Source organism: Gymnodraco acuticeps, unplaced genomic scaffold (assembly GCF_902827175.1).
Source record: "Gymnodraco acuticeps unplaced genomic scaffold, fGymAcu1.1, whole genome shotgun sequence".
Classification (NCBI taxonomy): Eukaryota; Metazoa; Chordata; class Actinopteri; order Perciformes; family Bathydraconidae; genus Gymnodraco; species Gymnodraco acuticeps.
In genome coordinates, this window is record NW_022989810.1 from 4,446,810 (window position 1) to 4,468,322 (window position 21,513).

Below are 21,513 nucleotides of genomic sequence, written 5' to 3' on the forward strand. Positions count from 1 at the left end.
CATGTTTGGGAGTTGGAATGAACTCCGTGGCTGAGATAAAGTGGTGAGTCATCCCATAACCAAGTGGGGAAAATGGCACACTCCACCAAACCCCAACGGCTGTCTTCCTTGCCGGAACGGCACGCATCGAGCGCAGCACCATCCCAACTGACATCAGCTGAAAATTGCTTTCCGCTTGGTTCTGATGTTGGAATGACCTTATAAGGTGGATTAGATTCTCATCAATCTGAATTAGAAAGTATTACTCCTGCGGCTGCGACTTTTCCAAATGCCCCCCCCCCCCCCCTTTCCTTTTCCCTCTCAGAGTTCTTTTTGGAAGTAAGTGAAAACCTTAACAGGAGGCTGCTGCTCCATTAGAAGCGCACTGCCCTGCCACAGCCTATTTTATTTATGGGCTGGCACTTGATTGAGTAGGGCTTCCTCTCCTGCGCTCCTAACCAAAGCCATTGAGGGCTGTGTATGAGTCATGTCTAAGGGGGCTGTACATTTGGGCCTGACACTGCCATCAGAACAAATCCACTTATCCATCAATGGGATGGGACCTGCAGAGTCGACTGGCAATAGTTTAGTCTCCGTGAGAAAAAAAAGAATTCTAACATCAAAAGTAGATATCTTTCCCATAATACATCTTACCACCTAACGCTTTTTTTATTGATTTTTTTGGAGTACTTTACTTAGGTTTGTGTATGTTATATTTCTTGTAAAAACTCTATATTAAAAATTGTATATAGTTATAGATAGTTCATTCTTTTACAATTTCTCTATGTGTGTCTTAGTTATGCACCATACACCAAGCTAATTCCTTGTATGTGTAAACCTACTTGGCAATACACTTGGCAATAAACCTGTTTCACAAACATGTGTATTTTTAATATCAGGAAGTTCTAAAGGAATATTTAGGGGGAAAGTATGAAGCAACACGTCAACCCTTAGTTTCTTTTTAATGTCTTCAAACTATAAAACACACCGTTTTACATTCAGTCCCTTTCACTAGAATTTTTTTTTATGTGAAATTCAGGAAGTTATACTGACTTCAGACTAAATTACAAGCATGGCGATTTATCCTCATTCAATACCGAAAAAGGGTAGCAGATTTTTTTTACAGCAATGTTGAAAGTGGATTTTTGCACTTGTCACCACGCCCACCTCTTTCTTCTCCCAGCTTTTTTTCCCCCTTTCCTTCCCAGATAAAGCACCACTTGGGGCTCAAAGGAACATATGGAAGTTGGTAGCCCGGAGAGTCACACGGCACTTTATTAAACGAGAAGCAATTCCAAACCACTCCTCTCTCTCCTCCTTTCTTTAACTAATGATCCAGAAAAACCTGGCAGTAGGTCTGAACCCTCTGTTGTCGTGATTCTTTTTTAATTAGCGCTCCGAGAAGACTTTGGGAGTGAGGACTGGATTATTTACATCACCCCTGGCTCTTGCTACGACCTACCGCAACCTCCCTTTATAATAAGAAACATCACAGCAAGGGTGGCACACCTCGCACTGTATATACTAGCAATTTAATGGAAGAAAAAAAAAATGGAGGTAAGAGAGTGAAAGACAGCTCATACATCTGCACATGGAGGCGTGTATTTTCAATTATAATCACTCGCAAAACATGTAATTTTATTATCTTTATGTCAAACTCAATTTGTTTTGTGATTACATTTCACATTCGTGTGGTCAAAGAAAATGTAATTGGGGCTTTATATTTCTTATGATCTGACCTAAACAAATACAATCTCGTCCTTCAATGAATCTGTAATTGCTTATGATTGCGGGTCAACCTCAAGGGCCTCAATGTGTCCTCAGTAGCTTATTTAAGAAATACTAGCTTGTCCATATTAAACAATTAGGATGAAATCTAATTGAAATCGAATGCAAACACCAAAAATATGGGAAAATTCTGAATGCTTGTATGCAAATTGTGTGGGTTTAAAAAAAAAAGTAATCACAATTAGAAATAGAAAAGGCGGAGAAAAATGCATTTACGCACGCAGACAATAATTTTTGCCAGATCATTGCTGTAGGTATTGGAACATAGCAGGCAATGGAAGGGCTAAGAGTTTGAAACATTTTTTGGACCCTTCCCTGGCAAAAAAAACCGTGAGCAATTTTTGTTGATTCAACAATTTTGGTTAATGGGTACCACATCTATTCCACAGCCTGTAATTACAACAGCTCAGTTTCCAATCTCTGCCTCGCATGCTGGGTTGCTTCGCAAGTCTTCCTTGTGGTCGCCAATTTTCCGCCATTTCTCAGGCCCTGCCCGGCTTTTAAGAGCATGTTGGAGAACATGGAGGGAAGAGATAACATCTGAGAAAGGTGACCCTAAACGATGCCATCATACCAAACGCTCCACCCTAGGGTACAACACCCAAGTCATTCAGGACGAGGATTGTGGGAAAAAGGTTTAAGGTTAACATCCCAGGGACAGAAGACCTATTTGTCGGTTTGTTCCATTCCCGGCCCCGGGTTTGAGTGACAGCCTGCCCTCGCTAGGGTGGCAGAATTCAGCATCCAGAGACCAGGAAACAGACCAGTCCCTTTCCGAGGATGTCCCTGGGATCCCCACAGGATCTGTGCCATGTTTGGGGAGGTGCCCTGGGATTCATTGAAACTACAACTCCCATTGTCCAAACACTGGCAAAGTGAAAAGCTATTTGTTTCTGATATAACTTTGATGGAACATAACTCTTAACATGACTTTCCTTTGTTACAAGGAAATCTGCAGATTTAAACTCAAACTTGTGTTAAACAGCGTGACTTGGACAAAATATTTTCATTAGTATTCACTGAAACAGTCCCACTGTTATTTTCTTGTCAGAGCTACCGCAGATCAAAACTCCAGCATACATTTGGACAATAGACTCCGACTTATTGATCTGTGGCATTTGTTTTAGGCAATTGAATCTTCTTCTTTTAAAAAAGATATTTTTTGGGTAATATTGCCTTTATCAAGAGATATCACGTTGAAAGAGGGAGATGGCATGCCTATACATTCTGCAGGTCCAAGTTGAACGTGCGTACTTGGCTGTAGGGACTGAGCCTCTACACATGGGCGGGCAGCCAGCCCTACCACTGAGCTAGTCCAGCTTAATACATTTTTTATAGAGCCTATTTTCTGGATGCCATCTAGTTCTAATTGTTCTTTTGTCCCTCAGAGTTGATATATTTTAGAAAACATATGCTAACTTTTGGTGTGAAATTCAGACTGAAAGATGAACTTGTCCACATTGCTTGCTGAAAGGGCAGATCTGCTGGCACTAACAATGTCTCCTGCTGTGGAGAACACCCTCTCTAGGGACAGAGGTAGCAGATACAGCCAGGTAGCGCTTTGCTAACATGGCAACATAAGGATATTTGGCGTTTGTAATAGCTTTGGCTCGGTCTGAACTCTCTGCGAGTGGTGGAGGCTTGAATGCTAGTGGGAGTTGGGTTTGACCTTCAGTCTTTTTTCTTTTGGTACCGGTGATATTCACGTTCGGGTGATGCCTTTTCAAGAGTGTGCAAGTGTGATGTATTGCCAGCCGCGTAACCAATGTTAGTTGAACAATGCCGACAAACAGCTTTGGTTCGGTCCACCTGTCTTTGTCCGTCATCCTTGTACGTAACTGCGAAACCAAAATGTTCCCAAACCGGAGACTTCAATGATGCTGGAGGATTTTCAGCTCAACTTTATCTGCGTTCGCCATTTCGACAGTTCCTCAAATTACTGACTACATTTGAACGCATCCCTCTGACCAGCTCTCATAGTATGCCTCTCGTCCAATGAAATGACTTGGTCGCTCTATGACGCGTTGAACCCAATGTGAGTAAATTACTCTGAATGCTGCGACGCAGCACCTGAGATTACTTCCAAAAAGTTGTTCACGTTCTCAATTTTTTACGTTTAACGTTATATTCGTTTGGTACACGTGTACCGAACCGAAGGGCCCGTACCGAATAATTTCGGTACGGGTACGTATACCGTTACACCCCTACAGACAAGACAATGTTGAAAAATCTGCAGTGAAAGCTTGACCCCAGAGGCAAGATACACGGCCATTCAACGTTTAAGCATCAAAAACTATTTTCTTGTAAAATGTCCGGTGTATTCGGTCCTATCGGTGTTGCCACAAGTTTATTAACCTGTTGGGAAATGTCCTCACTGGGGCATCCCCACACAGCAGACCTTGCACCTGAAGCCAGTAGCCGGCAATAGAGAAGGTGGGACAGGCCGCAGGGTGGGGGTCTGACGGTCCAGTAAATCACCATCTTCAAAGGCCAGACCTTTATTTACGCTTTACTTCCACCAAACATGTCTGCCACTGACTAAGATCATGAATCACCCACACACACACTCACACACAGACACACACCCACCCAGCCCCCTCCTTCGGGCGAAAGGCTGATGAGCGCTGTGGTTGAGGTCAGAGAGGCCACGGGGAGTTTAACTTTGCAAACTCACACTGCTAACACCAAAGTTCCTCGGCAGATTTAAAGCCTTCCAAAAAAGCTGAGACCACAAAGTGAAGCAAAGGAGAACTGCTAAGCTGCGGGGCTTTTCCCTTTCTTTCTCTGCTTTTCTTACCGTGTTGGTGGGGTCGTCTTGGAGAATGGCATCGTAATGCTTGCTGGCCTCGTCGTATCTTGAGAGAGAGAACACAAATTAGTTTTTTTAACCAATCCCAGTCCCGAAGTCGGATAAAATTAGGTGGTGGGGGAAATCAAAGACAGTTCAAGGTAATCAAGTTTCTGTATACAACATGGCAGGTTCCAGTGATTACAGTGAGGCTGTGCAGAAATCAGCAGTGATCTAAAGGAAAACATAAACACTCATTTAACGTTTAGGTTGCTGGTCACACGGCCCGAAATTGAGAGAGGCGTGTATCACTTCACAATGAGTCATGAAATCAATACTAACAAAGCACCGTTTTGAAGATTGTATTTTCATTTGATTGTATCCAGTTTGATTCACCTTTAAACAAAATTAAATTGCTGCTTTTACATGGGTCCAGATCCGCAGCCGACTTGTCGGTTCAGTTGTCCGTCTCTTGGCCCATTTGTAATAAACCACACACACACACACACACACACACACACACACACACACACACACACACACACACACACACACACACACACACACACACACACACACACACACAACACACACACACACACACACACACACACACACACACACACACACACACACACACACACACACACACACACACACACACACACACACACACACACACACACACACACCACACACACACACACACACACACACACACACACACACACACACACACACACACACACACACCACACACACACACACACACACACACACACAGCGCGCCTTAAACTGCTGGATTGAGCCCACATGATTCTGTTTAAAGAGGACATTTATGAGCTGTAAATATCAAATCATACGGTAAAGAAATCTGGGAAAAGGAGGTATGTGCACTTCACTTGTCATGTCAAATCAGGCGCTGAAGGATGATTTTAGGAAGGGGTTTTTCTTCTGCTCGGGACAATCTGCAACGCTAACATTTTAGCAGCCAAAGGCAGGGCTCAGTGATCAGAAGTGTCCTGCCCACAGCCTGCAACAGACAGAAGCGACTCTGGTTCCCATTAGCGCGGAGAAGCCCCACTTCCAGCGCCACTGCTTCCCTCACATTCACTTTATTACTCAGCCACACGTTGGGAGATTTCAGATGGCACCGGGCAACCGCTCACGAGCCACTTTGATTTGCTTTATTTCTTTAGGAACCGTGTGTGTGGAGGGGAAGGGACGCGCTGTTTGAAGCTGTGTCATTGGAGTGTAGCTCTGTCTGCTGCCAATTAGACCCCGAGGTGCCGTTTATTTAATCTGACAGTGCCGAAGCAATCGTTCTCAATTATCACATAAACTCCGAGATAACCGATAAACCAGCAGCGGCGATCCGCGTAGGAGCGAGGTAGTAAACAGATTGAATTACCCTTACTTCAGCTCAGTACAGACTAAAATACCCCCTGGTTATCCTATTTGCTCATGCTTACTCTTTTTTTTTTAATAAACTGTAGATTCACAAATAAATCATTGGAGGGAGTTGAAGTGGAGTTTATGTCAATATTTACAGGGCCCAGGCACACTCGCAGTAAAGGGATCAAAACAGGACAGGAAAAGAAAGCATGAAAATAGGCAAGAAGAGAGAGATGAGGGTAACAAAATAAGGAAACAACGGAGAAATAGAAACCAGAGAAAATTGAGGGACCCCCAGAATAACATTGGGATCCGACCACTTCCTTCCCGGGAATCCCTAACTCAGGCTAAAAGGGCCACAGCACTACCCAACGCTGAACCCGTTCTTTCTCCATTCTTTTATGCTCCAAAAAGGAATGCTGGGTGATCCAACATAAACACAACTTACCCCACATACACACACATATACTGTACTTACACACACCCGGACTATTGTACAACACTAAGGAATAGTTTCTCGCCCCCGAGCCTCCCAGACTACAACACATAGCAGCGCCTGCGGAGCGTTTGGTGCCCGGTGCTTACCTTTCCAAAGCTTCCAGCCTCATGCCCGATAATCGCTTCACTCTGTGGCTATCTGGAAACTGCTTCCTCAGTTCCTGTAGACAGGTCTGCAAGGATGTGGGCAAAGGAAAGAGAAAAAGACCAATTACAGTTGGCTGTTACTTAAGCTTATGTTACTCTCTCACACACGCTAAAGATACAAACCACCTGCCTTGAAAATGTTGCCTATGTTTCAGCTAAACAAACACACTTAAAAACACACTGTTAAAAGGCCAATTAGATGCGGGAATCTGCTGTTACTACAGTATGTTAACCATTTAGGCAACCACGCTCGGTACTATAAAAGGGGAATAAGGATGCTCCCATGTTCTCCTTTAAACAGAGGGTTCGCACCGCAGTGAAAGAGCTGAGGAATGGTTGTAATCGCATTCAGCCTTTTCCTTGATGAGATGAAAGTATAACCTGATATGGAAACGCTATCCATCAGCTGCTCCTTTACTTTTTTTTTGTCTGGCAGCGGGGCTTCAAGGATAGCCAACAGACCACTATTTCCAAAGACTCCAAAGAGGTCTGCCTTTTCTCTGCGCAATGAGTCACTCTTTCTGCCAAGGGAGTCGCTACATCCTTACTGATTGGAGATGAACCATTTCAATAATCATGATCTGGTCTTTTTTTGTGGATTTTAAGAGTTATGAATAAGTCAGAAACATCAAATTAAGCCCAAGGATGGCAAATAAATCCTGGGGGGGGAGCTGTTTAACTCCATAAGGGATCATGGCCAACACTTGAAGCATGCTTCGCCGCTCATTTGCTACACCCTCCGATTCCAACTCTGAGTAAATTGTTTTTCCAAAGTACAGACTAATACCATTTGGCCAAATAAAAATCACATTTTCACATTTGGCAGAGGGGGTGCTGCTAAGCAGGGAATGGCTGTGAGGAAGGAGCGGTAAAAACTCACCAGAGCCAAGTCATCCCGACTGCAGTCCAGCGCTGCAATCATCACCTGCTCATAAATAATCCAAACTGGGCAGAAGAGACAGGGACAAAGAAGACTGTGTTAACGCCCTTTCCACTCCACTGTCTGCTTTAACATGTACAAATGAAATATTGAAGGGTACACTTTGACGTCCCCACTTACGCGTCTTTCCCACAACAGCTGCACTTCATGTTTTCAAAACGCACAAACAAGCTTCCATGATGTGAATCAGCAGCATCAGAACTTTCCCCATTTCATTTAATATATATCATGGCTTAGTTGAATACTGGATTATGATAGGATGACCTGGAGATTCAGCAGTTAAGGACGCTCTGATCAAAGACTATTTACAGCCAAATCAATATGAGGAAAGAAATCTGGTCAATTTAACGTCAAATGTTGCCAAAACAATCAAATGAGTTTACATTAGAAAACAATATGGAATACGTATTATTTATAGAGAGCATGATGGCTAAACACTCCCCAATAAAGAAAGGAATAGAGAACAAGAAAACAAGAGAAGGAGAGAAGTTAAAAGATGAGAAAATAAGACGGACGGAAGACAAACAGGAAGTAAACACTAACAGGAACACGGGGTGTTTCTCAATGTCGAGTACGCTTGCTTGGTAGCACATGTCTTTCGAGTCACTTGCTTCAGAAGCGAGGCAAGAATACTTCCTGGCATTCGGAAAACAAAGAGTGGAACAGGCTAGCAAGTGTGCAGGTGTGCGTCGTATGAGAGGCCCCGCCTTACATTTTCCGCCACAGATTTGGGGAAATTGGTCCGTGCGCAAAGCATTGTGGGGATTTTAAGACCGCGGAGTCTACACATGTGCTGCCTCGAAATTTCTCGCTACGAAGTACGCCGGGCTCGGTAGAATTTTAAGTATGCTGGACATTGTAACAGTCCTTCGGCGGCACTCGATGACATAGTATGCAGGGCTCGACATTAAGGACTGCCCGGGGCCATCTAGTATTTAGCTCGGGCAATGAAGCCTCACCTGCTGGTTGCCCGATCGGGCAATCTATTATGCCAGTATCATGCAGCTCGCGGATCCAGTAATGAGTAGGGCTGTGCATCTTCACTGGTCTCACGATTCGATTACGATTATCCTGTCAACGATTCGATTCAATTCGATATCCCGATGCATCACAATTCATACCAATGCGTTGCATCCTCAATTTTCTATATTACTGCACATGGCTTATTTTTCATCAATGCATACAGCAGTAAATACATATGAACTCTCTTTTTATTATTTAGAATGTGCTTCAGAAATCAATAACATAAATGTATTGACATTAATTTATAAACCAAAATAAATGAATTGTATAGGTCTAGCCTCCCTATATCTGTGTGTGAAGTTGTTCCATCCTCAAAAACAAAAAAATAATGCTTCTGCAGTCTAGCTGCAGCTTCTAGCAATGGTCTTCTGTGAAAAAAAGGACACTGAATGTCCTGAATGTGGCATCACACACAGGACTTGAGTCTGACCACAGCAGACAACAGGAGTATTTACAACAGCATATAACAACTAAAATACTGCATGTGGGTGCACACTTACATTCTCTGTCTTACTGTTACATAAATCCCATGAATGTATGAGATTAAGTTAGCTTCATCATATCTCAGTGATTAAGTGACTAATAAAGTTTCTATCGGGTCACTATCAGCCTGTCACTCATTATTTTCAGGGAGGGGGCGGGGTTTGGAGGAACGGAGAGGAGACGGTGATCGCCGAAGCTTTTTTCCTCCTGCCTTCACAAACTTTACACACGTATATCGTCTGCAAATTGCTAGAGGACATTCATACTTTGCAATCCAAGACTTAATTAAATCCACCAAAAACCTGACATGATTGTAACGCGATTATTTTTGAAAAACATAAATCCCTGTGCCGCAGCGACACGGAGTGATTCAGAGCGGGTCCTTCTGCTGTTGGTTCTGGACTGGTGTTCTTGTGTTGGTGGATAAAGCAGACTGCTCCGTGTTTGGTGTTGCTGTGCCGCTGTCACGTCTGTTCCCTGATCTCTGCGTCACCGACCGATTTGATATTAAAGTGACAGAAACAAAAAACGTTATAGTAAAGCCGCGGCCGGAAAATCAGGAAGCAACGTTACTACGCTATAACCGATTATCTTCCATCACTGCATCGAGACCGAATCGTCCACGTCCGCATCGCAATGCATCGTAGAAACGATTATTTTCAACACCCCTAGTAATCAGTGACCCGACAGTAAAACTAAACATATCTATAACTAGTGTAGGTAGTTTGAGAGGTAATTAAAATAGCTACGTGTGATATTATAACCTGAAGTGTGTTTTGTCCGCTCACCGCTGATCATGCAGAGCTGCGTGTCGACTCGTCAGCAGCAGCTGATCTCTCTCTCCCGTCAGATTAGACTTCACTCGCGTTTATGTCCATATCGATCAGATCCAGCTAGTTCTAGCTAATGATAGGACTACCTGCTTATTAAAAGACACCTAAACAAGAAGTGTCGCTATGCAACTGGGTGAGGCCACAAAGTATAGCGCAGCATTATGCATTTGTTTACATGCCCACCGGAACCCCGAGGCATTACCAACAGATCAACGCACAATCAACCCATACAGGACATCTCTTTCTCCACATTAAGTGTTATACATTAGAATTGACTATTCCTGTCTGTCACAGACTCTTTTGTCTGTCACATAAGTGGCGCAACTGAAGCGGTATTGCGCTAAAGGGAAATTATTTTGACCGAAGAGATTTAGATTTGCCGGCTAACGGGAACTCTGACGTCGCCATTTTGTGTGCTTCGCGGATGCGCTCGGATGCGCTCGGCTCCTCTCGACTGCTGCTCGGGTCTGCTTGGTCAGCTTCCGGATGAGGAGGCATTCGTTCGACCAACTTACAGTAGATAACATTACAAACATTTTTAACAGGGGCCATAATAGTATAAATAATGTTTGTTTTGGCAGTTATAACTGAAGGTAATGTGTTCTACTTTTTTACATCTGGGAAGGCATTTGCCTTCATCAGGTGGAAAGTGTTTTGATCTACAACTTAAGTATTTCTTATATGCAGGGCATGCAGGCGAGCACACACAAACAAGAACAAACAAACAAGTGAAATGAAGAATACAATTGAAATTGTACAATATAATATTGTGGTGGTTCATCTTATAATTCAGTCTAGAGAATGCACCAGACAGCATCTAAGACCTGCAACAATCTAAATGTTCTAGGGGGAGGCCCCCCAAACCCTTCGTGCCATTTCATCCGCGCGCATTTTTCAGGGCAATCTCTATTGGACTCAGGGCCATCTGTAAATTAGCTTAGATGGCCCACAGGGCCATCTCCCAAAATCCTTAATGTCATGACATGCACTGGTATGCTTGAAATAGTGGCTCTGGAGCAGCTTTACTCGACATTGAGAAGCACCCACAGTATGGGCGCTGGCAGTGTTCAAAGACTGGTTAATGGAAATGAAAATGTGAAGAGACTTGGACAGTTCCAGAAAACCTTAATACATCATTTTAAGTTACGTTGCTATTGCTGCAGTTCCAGATGTTTTTATTAATGGAAACCAAACGATTAATTTAAAGTAAAATAAATCAGTATAAAACTAAATGATGTGTCAAAATATTGATTTATTTAGCAAGTAGCCGTGTCGAGGAGACGGTCATTTTAGGAAAAGTAACCCCTTCAGGGTGATTCAAAGCCCACCCTGTTGCTATAATAACATTTCATCCCTTACATGTAATGCCACATTTACTATTTTATGTGTGCAATTTGTTAAATATAATGTTCAAAAACGATACATTAATTTCAAACTTTGACAGATATATAATAATTAATGCAGGAACATTTGGAGCCTTTGTGTAAATCGCTCCATTCATGATGTTCATTTCTCCACAGTGAGTTGGTAATAAATTACTAATTCAATGTCAGTAAAATTGTTACATTCCAGGAAATTGGCTGTAAAATTATCATGAAAATGCTATAAAATTGTTATAATCACCTTTCAATGTTACATTTTATTTGAACTATATAAAAATGATTTCCATACAACCCAACTCATAATTCAGTTTCCTTATAATAGACATCTTGGACAATACGAACTATTATAATAGACACTATGTACTGTTATAATTTATGGATGCATGGATATGGAAAAAGTGATCTTTGAAAGGTTTCAGAGGGGAAAAGGATGAGGTTGGGAAGTTAAAAATAAATAAAACATTGTTAAAAAAAACACTGTTGATGTTTTGTGAAACCAAAGTAGCTGAACTAACATTTCTGTAAATGTTTCTCACCCATCAGTCTGGGTGGTGTTAACAGTTACTGTAGCTCACATGCCAGAACAAGTTTCAACAGCTAGGCTCGGTGTGGTTGGGTTTACAACAGTATATGTCTGTTTTCATTCAAAATACATATGTAAAGATCAGTTTCAGCATAAACACTATATAACATTTACATAACCTCAGTTCGTTATTTTAAAGGCATTAGCAACCTGTTTAAATATCCCAACCCATGTTACCCCAAATATTATTTGTAATGAATGTTTACATAGTCAAGGGGATTGACTTTAAAAAGCGAATTCACTCTCATTTAAAAAGCTCTGACAATAGTCAGTTCTTAAAAGAAATACAGCTTTTTATAAATGGACTAGATTTATAATGTAATGTGACAAAACAATGTGGTACTGATTCAGGATATATGCAAGAATCCTGAAGTTAAATGTAAGACCTTTTAAGACCTTTTTTAAGACCCTTTCCATACATTTTAAGACCTCATCGCCACTTGGAGTTTTAACTGGTTACACGGACACACTTTACTTCACATCTACTATCCTTCCTCCTTATCTTCCAACCATTTGGACGCAGACTTGCATTTCCCCATAACGATATTGTTTAACAAACGGCGTAAACGGATCTTCGCGCGCTATCAAGCAGTGAGCGTGGGATGTCCTGTTCAGATGATGTCCAACCCAACGGGATGCCATAAATAAACTACAGAGAATCACACTACACCTACGCAATGATTACATTCAGGCAGACTGTAGAATACGACCTCTTTGGACCATTTATATACTTATTGAAAACAAGCTACAAAATGTAATACCTTGGAAAATGCCGTTTAATACTTTTTAATAGCCTTAATTTTCGCTAAATTGATTTATCAACTTTTAATACTTTTTAAGACCCCGTGGACACCCTGCTATGTTAGTTATGTGTAGAGTTGCTGTAGTTGGTTTTATTGACCAATAACTCAAATTGTAGACGTCTGTTTTCTTTACCTTCTACTCCATTAGGCTTATCGAATAGAGGCCCTATAGTCAACGTAGTTTTTTTGTAGAGATGTCCCGATCACGTGATTTTCAAAAGATCGGAATCGGGAGAAAAAAAACGGGGATCGGGAATTTTTTTTTTTTTTTTTATAAAATATTTTTATTTAATGTTACAAAACAAAGATGACCATGTTCACGTCTTAAAGTCATCCTGAGGCCTTAGTTTTGGTTTAAAATTACACAACATCATGTATGTGTTTCATTTTTCATAGACCTGGTTGCTTATTTCTCTCAAAGCTGGCAACAGAGTGGGCGCAGTGTCTAATAGTAGCAGTAAGCTAACGAGAGGCTTCGTTCAGCTGGTGACTCGGGACAGAGCAAATGTCAGGAGTTTGGAAGTATTATAAAATTGAAAGAGAAGGCAGTGTAACAGCCAGATGCAATGTTTGCAAGGCGGAGGTTCCGCGTGGTGGAAAGAACAGAGCTACATTCAACACGACCAATCTAATACGCCACCTGAGAAACAAACACCAACAACAACACGATGAGTACGCGGCCACTCAGGTAACGGCACTGAAACAACTCCTTTTAAAAAGGAAAGAGAAACTGCCCCAGAACAGTGAAAAGGCCAAAAAAATAACAGCCAAGATAGCTAAATTCATAGCGTTGGATGACCAGCCGTTATCTGTTACCTTTTTTTCTCTTAATGCATTGCATAAAGATCGGGAAAAATCGGTATCGGCAGATTGTCAAAATCAAATGATCGGAATCGGATCGGGAGCAAAAAAAGGTGATCGAGACATCCCTATTTTTTTGTATTCATAAAACCAATCTCAAGCTATTCCCACCATTTCACCACTGTTATATTTATATACTTGTAGAGCATGGCATGTTAAAAAAATCATTATTAACGGGCACAACTGTTCCTTTAATATGTTTCACTTGGTGATTAGCAATAAAGACTAAATGAAACGTTAATTGAAATGTTTTTTCGTTCGCTCAACTGTAACATTATAAACATACTGACTAATAGCCTGGCTGCAGGAGCCAATTAATAGAATGAATACAACATGTTAGACAGACAGCTCCGACAAGCTAATGGGACATGTTCGACTCTAAATGAACACCCTCTGTTAATTGAAAAGAATAATAAAAATCCAAAGATGTATGCCAAAACAAACAAATGGCTCTAGTTTTCATGGCTTTAATGATTCCAACGCTTGTTTTGATAATTGCCATCTCATTTCACAGCCAATTTAAGAGCTGGTTTCAATAAAAGCATGGCATGTTAAGTGTTTACTCTCCTCTTTTAAAAAGGACAGTATGAATCATACCGAGTAGGGGAAAAGGGAAGGTTTTACGGGCTACTGCAGCAGGAGAGTGCTATTGTAAGGGAGACCGTGACCTTTAATATGTGTATGGTATGTAAAAGTCACTCCCCTAGAAAAATCAAATTTAAATCCACAGCATACTGTACTGTGCACCTTTCCCATTCCAATGACTTTCTTTGAAACTGTATCCGTGCTTATACCATGTGTGGCACAGTGGATAGAGCGTTGGTGTTTGGATCAGGGGAGCACAGGTTCAAACCCCACTGCAGTCAGCATGTCTTTGTGTCCCTGGGCAAGACACTTCACCCCAAATTGCTCCTGTGGGGATTGCCCACAGTATTGAGTATGTAAGTCCAGTGTTTCCCCTATATACAAACAGTGGTGGCGCAGCGCCGCTGCTGAAATATGCGCGCCGCTGCTAGGGTGCACCAGCCAGGTACGGTACCAAAAAAGAAAACAAATGTTTTCTTTTTTTTTATTAAAATAATAATAAGTGGCGACCCTTTTTCATTTTTGATTGTTTGTTATGTGGATTTGTAGTATTTGTGTTACTGTATGTTCAATAAAAGTTGTATTTTTGCTAAATCTTGAGACATTGCCACTAGGCAGGGCCGATTTTTGGCATAGGCGGTCGCACAGGGCGCCAGATCTGGGGGGTGCTACGCTGGTAGCTCTGGGAGGGGAAAAAAAATGTTTGACCGTTGGTGCTCATCCTAATTTTCGGCCTTGATGTAACAACATTCATAATTAAGTAAATGTAACACCCTTTTCACCCCAGTTACACTTTTCATTTGCCCTGTACGTACGATGGGCGCTGTAAGTGATGAAAGTGGGGGAGGTTGGCTTATCAGCTCACAGCCAACGTGCGAGGGTGGGAGCGAGAGAGAGAGCGAGGGAGAGAGAGAGGGCGCACCGGTACCGGCGCTGTTATTATTAGAATCTGGTGCTAGCTGCGCTAACGGATATAAGAAGTCCGTAACAAGGGTGGAGGAGAGCTCTCCTCTCAGACTGAGAGGCTCAGTGAGGTAAAGGACTCTCTGAGTGTTTAGATAGTTAATTTTAGCCTAAGTTATCTCAGTGGGTCTCAAACAAATATGTGTTTACAAATTATGTAAACACATATTTCCAAGGCACTCCTTTATAATTATTAGGATAAATAAAAACAGGTTTGAAATCATTCCAATGTCTACTATAGGACAGTAAACCAACAATATAGTTTAAAGTTGGAGAGATACAAAAATATGCATGAATAAATAAATGTTAACTAGGTAAAATAAGATATGAATGAACAACAAAAATAAAATAAGTTACATTTATTTGTTATTGGCTATGGTAGGTTATTGGTTATGTTCACATACTTATTTGATTATTAAAATGTAAACCGATCTTTTTCATATGGGTGTTTTAGAGTTGTACCCCCTAGATCAGGTCTCTAGTAATTGTGTGCTCAAAGTGCACCAGATTGAAGCATTTTACTTTAAAATGTTCAAAACAAATCTTCCTGGGGGGGCATACCCCCAGACCCCCTTAGAGGATGTGACATCCACCTCCCAATTCAAACATGTTCATACAATACTGAATACATTTGAAGCCATTTTGACATATTACCTATGTCAATAAGTTTCTGTTTTTGTAGTGTGTTTGTCTTTTGTAGAGATTTTTCATTTATTCTTTATATATAAAATCTCGCCTAGGGCAGCAAATTGGCTAGAACCGGCCCTGGTACTAGGCTTGAAGACCTTTCTTGTGCTGGCAGACACATAGAAACAAATTGGCGGGGCGCACTTCGCACGTGCACACCGGTGCACACACTAAAAAATTCCACACGCTCCGCGCTCACATTATGCTAGGCCCACGTGCCTTAGTACCGCTGCTATGACTCCATCCTAGGGGAAACACTGAAGTCGCTTTGGATAAAAGCATCTAACAAGTAACATGTAATGTAATACCATGTCTGGGACATTCAGTTATTTACTGCTTTTAAAGATTATCTCATTCTCAATTGCTTTGCATCACTGCCTATTCATCATCTGAAACACCAAAGCAACTTTAAAAAAAGTGTTTTTCCAAGTTAAGTATTTTACCTTTCCTCTCTCAAATCTCCTAAATATATGTCTAATGTAAGCGATGTTGTATTTTTGAACTTAGCTTTTCAACCATGGCTGTGTCTATCTGTGTTTTCCACATCACATGAAACCCAAGATCCTGTTATGGAAATGTATCCAATAGAAACTTATACACCACTAAAGAGGAGAGGAAAGAAATCCAGCTAGCAGGAAATCACCCATTTAGATCAATCATATTGTACAGATAAACCCGCAGTCAATAACATTAGCCTTGATGTTATCACAGTGAGAAACGCAGAGGTTTTTGATACCACAAAGAAGAAGCTCCTCATTCACAAACATGAATTTGAACTTTGAACAGAACTGCAGATTGTATTCATCTCTTATTTTTATAATATGATGTCAGTAATGCCAAAAGGAAATGATTACAAGATGTCCATTGTGTTACTACCAAAACAACTGATCTTATTTTCTCATTTAGTATGTCAACAGTCATTTGATAAGTGTTAAACTCATGTAGGGGGGCATTGTCAGCCTGATGGCTTATATCTTTAAAATGCTTCATCTTGAAATAATAATGAACCTTATAGAGGATTTTGGGGAAATCCTTTGTGTTGGCTTGCTAAAAAAACAACTGTGGAGTGGCGTAACATTATGTACTGATTTATATTGTATTTAGTCTTAAGACACTTACTGTCATCTCCCAGTTTAGATCCATGATCACTGATCAGCTCTTCACCAACGTCAACAATTTGTTCACTATTTCTGCAGTTATCTTCTCTCCATTTGCGCAGCTTGTCTCTCATCTCTGTGGACAAAGTTGTTAAAGCAAAAACTGTCAAATTGTATTGAGTTGCAATCTTCATCATGAAATTGTCTTGCCATTGAACACTGGAACAGTGCAATCCACGACTAAGGATGAAAAGCAAAACATGCTATAGTGTGGATTGATGTATTTGTGATTGATGTATCCGTCATCAGAATGATGTGGATCTGAAATAACTGAAGCAAGTCAGACACCGACAATCCATACATTTAGTTCAATTCATCGGACAAGTAGATAATCAAATACACGTTCTACCCACAACGGTTATCTTTGTGTTACCAGGCTGAAGCAAGAGGATACAATTGCACTTTAATTACAATTGTGTTGTTATTACAATTCTATACGTGTTTCTCAGAACCAGAAATCTATTGCGACTTGACGTTAGCTTACTTATAGCTCACGTTAGCCTGAGGCATGACTGGCTAGCATGCTATATGTTATGTAGTAAGGTAGTCAGCTGGAAACAGAAATACCCCGCTTTCTTCGTGATATTGAACGGTACTTTGGCACCGTCTACAACTTAGTTATAAGTGACGGAGATTAAGCTGTGCAGTCTGGGTCTACTGTACGGATAAACCCGATGCATTAGCAATTCTTGCTAATAGCATAAGCTAACTCTTTACACGCCGACTTGTTAGCTCGTATTTTCAGTATTTTTCTTCGAAAGAAGAATACCAAGTAAACACCGAATGCTTTCATAAATAGATATGCATGTCTCAATGACACTTGAAGAGAATGTATTTTATTTGTGTGTCTTACCTTCCCAGCCCACATCGTACATTTCTGATACAGACGCCATCTTTTCTCTTTTGACAACAGACGCCGTGCCTACGTCATGGCTTACCAGCAGGGGACGTACCATTTATATTGAGGTAAAACAATTCTCATTTATTTTGAGTATGATGATGTTTTTGTTTATGTTTTTTTATTTTACTAGGAGCATCCTATTTTTATAGAGACACAATTCCTTCAATTTATTCAAAGGTGTTTGTATCAAGAAGGCTCACATAAAATAATTATTATTTTGTATTTGATTTTACTGTAATATTATTATTATTACTATGTTTATTATTATTATTATTATTATTATTATTATTAATACTACCTTTAAGTGTAGTAATGTTTATTCTTTATTTATAGTTGAAATGCTATAGCTCATCGTTTATACGTGTGTCCTGTTATTTTACAATTTTTTTTAAAGATTGTACTAATGTCAGAATCAGAATACCTTTATTTGTCCCACAGAGGGGACATTTACATTTGTTACAACAGAAAAGAGCCAAGATGAGTTTAATAAGAAGCGAACTAATTTAAGATAAAACATTTTTTTTAAATTACACAATTTAGAACAATACAGGAATATTGTAATGAATACTATTTGTATTTGCAACGCACATAGTGTCCTATTTTATAATGGTATGACTGATTGATTGATTTATAAAGCGTACACACTGATTTGATTATTGATATATTGACACTTTTTGCATTCGGGTTAAAAACTGGTGATTTTGAGTTTCAGGCTCAAATAGCACATTTTCTGGTTTAAGCACAGGGCTAATGTAAGTTCAATATGCTGCAAACCTACATTTTCCTAATGCAGTGTGATGGTTAGCAGATATGTACAATCCAGATGATGTTCCTCTCATGCTCCATTTCCAATTATATTTAATCCACCTCAGTATTAGATAGGACAGTCTGCTGAGCCTAATCTATCAGTTGCATAGAAAACATCAAATGTGCTTTCCACGCACAACTGAACATTATATCCTGATTTCCCCCAGGAGCCTCTGTGAATCTCATCCCCTCGCTGTGTATGCTTGCTTACACACTTCTCTCTTACCACATTACACACTTGTTGATGTGGACTCAGCAGAAACCTGCTTACATAGACATTTCCGAGATCTGATGTCATATCCAGTACCATGCATACTTTGTCGATGTGATATAGTGACAGGACAACAAGGAGAGGTTGTTATCCCTCTCAAGGACACTGACACTGTAATATAGCTTCATCAATAATGAGCAAGTGCACAAGGAAATAATGAAATGTCATCATCTCTGTCAGGGATGCAAATAATAACACTATGTACAGTTTAGGTTACGAATAAGCTTTGGCTTTGGGTGCACTTGTAATTTTCAAGTCTGCACATGGCAGTCGGTTAATTTGTGGTTGGGAGCCAAAATACCAAAGGAACCACATTAAAACAATGGCACACTGTCCTCTGGGGCAGAGGGCTTCCCCCTTGTCTGCCAAGGTGCCACTGAAGGCAGGGGGCCTAGCAGTGACCTGCAATAAAAACAATTTATTACAGTGGGTGTGACCCTTGGGATTTCAGGGACATGATGCGGAAAGTGCTCTGTGAACAAGCTGTCTGTAACTTTGAGATGCAGCTGGATGTGGTGGTGAAAAAAAAACCTCTTCACATAAGGCGCCTGTTTAACTTGGAGCAGCCTTCTTGTACAGAAATGTCCCAATATGGGAGATGAATTGGGGCCATCTGAAAACCCAAATTGTACGACTTGACTGGTGCCTACGTAGGTTTCCATGCAGATAGCCCCCTCATATGGCACACAGGACAAGCATACAGTATATATATTTTCCCTTTCGGTCTCCATGTATGAAAAATAGGAAGAAATATTCCGGTAGAAACACTTCACAGAAATTATATTTTGATTTCTGACAGAAGCAATCAGAGTTGGCAATCTCTAAAATGAACAGCTATGGACTGAAAATTGAGGCGTCTGAGGTGCTCTCTGCGGTTTTCCAAATAGTTCTTATTCCAGCTAGGTTTTCTTTCTCGTTGGTGTTGTACAGTCAGTTGCGGAAAATGAAGACAGATGCAATTAGCGCCAATGTTTGGATTCAGCCTTCTGGAGCCGCGCGGCACTGTGTTTGCTTTGAAATCTGATTAGGTCCCCTGTCTGAGCAAGTTGCTTTCACCTCGCTGCGAATAACTCCGTACAGATGACTCTGATGGAGTCCCTGTATTGCACCTTTGACCTCGCCCATATCCTGAGTGAGAGGCCCTGAGCGGGAAATTATGGCACATCACACAATTAGACTTCCTAACCAACCTGCCCTTGTCTCTCTCGGCTTCCGTGCCAAGAACAATATTCAGCCCTGTGTCGGAGCAGCACCACGCTGGTTATTGATGCTGCTCACATGGTACGGAGCTTAGGATGTTTTGCTCCCCTGACACCCGGGTAGTGGCGCGATCGCTTGTGGATTGGAGTATTACCGCATGTAGTGTATTAAGTATAGCGAGATTGGGTTAATAGCAAATTCTCATTGAATTCAACAAGGTTTGAACCTCACCATGCATGAAATTACTTCAAAGAAGTTCCTTGTAGGTGATGGCATTGACAAGTAGAATGTGATAAACTCATCCCTACAAGCTGTGATGAGCATTGATTTCCACATGAACACATTTCATTGCTCCTCCTGGAATTTATTACAGTAAAAGGATTTCATATTTGCGCCTAATCTTGCATAACCCTCATGCAGTCTTATTCAATTGAAACTGTGATCTCTAAGAGAGTATTTGGCAGCGAAGTGACAATGTTGACACCTCGGAGCCAAATATTGAGATTTCTTTCCCTCTCCTATCCAAGAATCACATAATCTCCATTCTAAATTACAGCAGCTGTTGAAGTTCCTTCATTGCAGCACTATGTTTTGCATGATTCCAACTTGATTAATAAATCTCTTCAACAACCTCTCAAGGGGTCCAAGCTGAGGTTTGACATACAAAGAAGTCATGGCTTATGTTCAACTGCTCTGTCTTTCCATGGTTTTATTCAAAGGCCTCCAATTAGCTACATAAACGATTACACACATTTTAAGTTCACGGGAAGAGGAATACTCAAATCCCTTCCAAAAAACAGTAATTTACCATTTATCGTTTTTTCTGGTAAGAATGTTCGTGACCGTACATTTGGAAATTGCACTATGTTCTCTGCCTTGCTTTGAAAGAAAATTGAAGAAGAAAAGTGAAGTTGTGCATTACGAGAAGAGCTAGGAAGCATTAGAGGGGTCACTGTGTCATTCACACCAACGGTGTTTCAGGGCCAGTTCGGAGCTGGAGCTTGAAAAGCACCGGGTTTTCCTGTTCACACCGCAGCGGAGCAGCCTCTTAGCTCCGGAATCCGGTTCGTTTCAAGCACCAACAAATTGTCCGGCTAGAGCAAAAGCACCGCATACAGTACGTCACGCTTACGTCGAGGCGGGGGCAGGGGCGGGATCAACTCCTGAACAACAACAAAAAGCCGGCGTTTTATCCAGCTTGTACACAACGATGGAGAAACTTAACAAGCAGCAGTGGTCCACTGAAGAGACCAGCTACCTACTGGGAATCTGGTCTTCCGAAGAGGTGCAGAGGAAGCTGGAGCACAATCGGCCATTGTTGTTGTTGTCGGTGTCAGCTGTGAGGGGTTTCCGCGCGGTTTTGCTTTATGAAGCAGGCACGCAAACGGTTACGTCATGACGCAAACGATGACGCAATGACGCAGCACCAGTCGGACTCT

General features: G+C 41.2%; 1 protein-coding gene across 1 annotated transcript in view; it reads right to left on the minus strand.

Moving 5' to 3' along the window:
• The window catches only part of emc2 (ER membrane protein complex subunit 2), a 35,416-nt gene extending 17,593 nt beyond the window's left edge, over positions 1 to 17,823 (minus strand). The window contains exons 1-5 of the mRNA XM_034229499.1: positions 17,749 to 17,823; positions 16,858 to 16,971; positions 7,476 to 7,540; positions 6,536 to 6,621; positions 4,565 to 4,622 (exon numbers count right to left, since the gene is read on the minus strand). Of these exons, the coding sequence (XP_034085390.1) occupies positions 4,565 to 4,622; positions 6,536 to 6,621; positions 7,476 to 7,540; positions 16,858 to 16,971; positions 17,749 to 17,788 (363 nt within the window). The 5' untranslated portion in view covers positions 17,789 to 17,823. The remainder of the gene's footprint in view (positions 1 to 4,564; positions 4,623 to 6,535; positions 6,622 to 7,475; positions 7,541 to 16,857; positions 16,972 to 17,748) is intronic.
• Between the last annotated feature and the right edge of the window lie 3,690 nt (positions 17,824 to 21,513).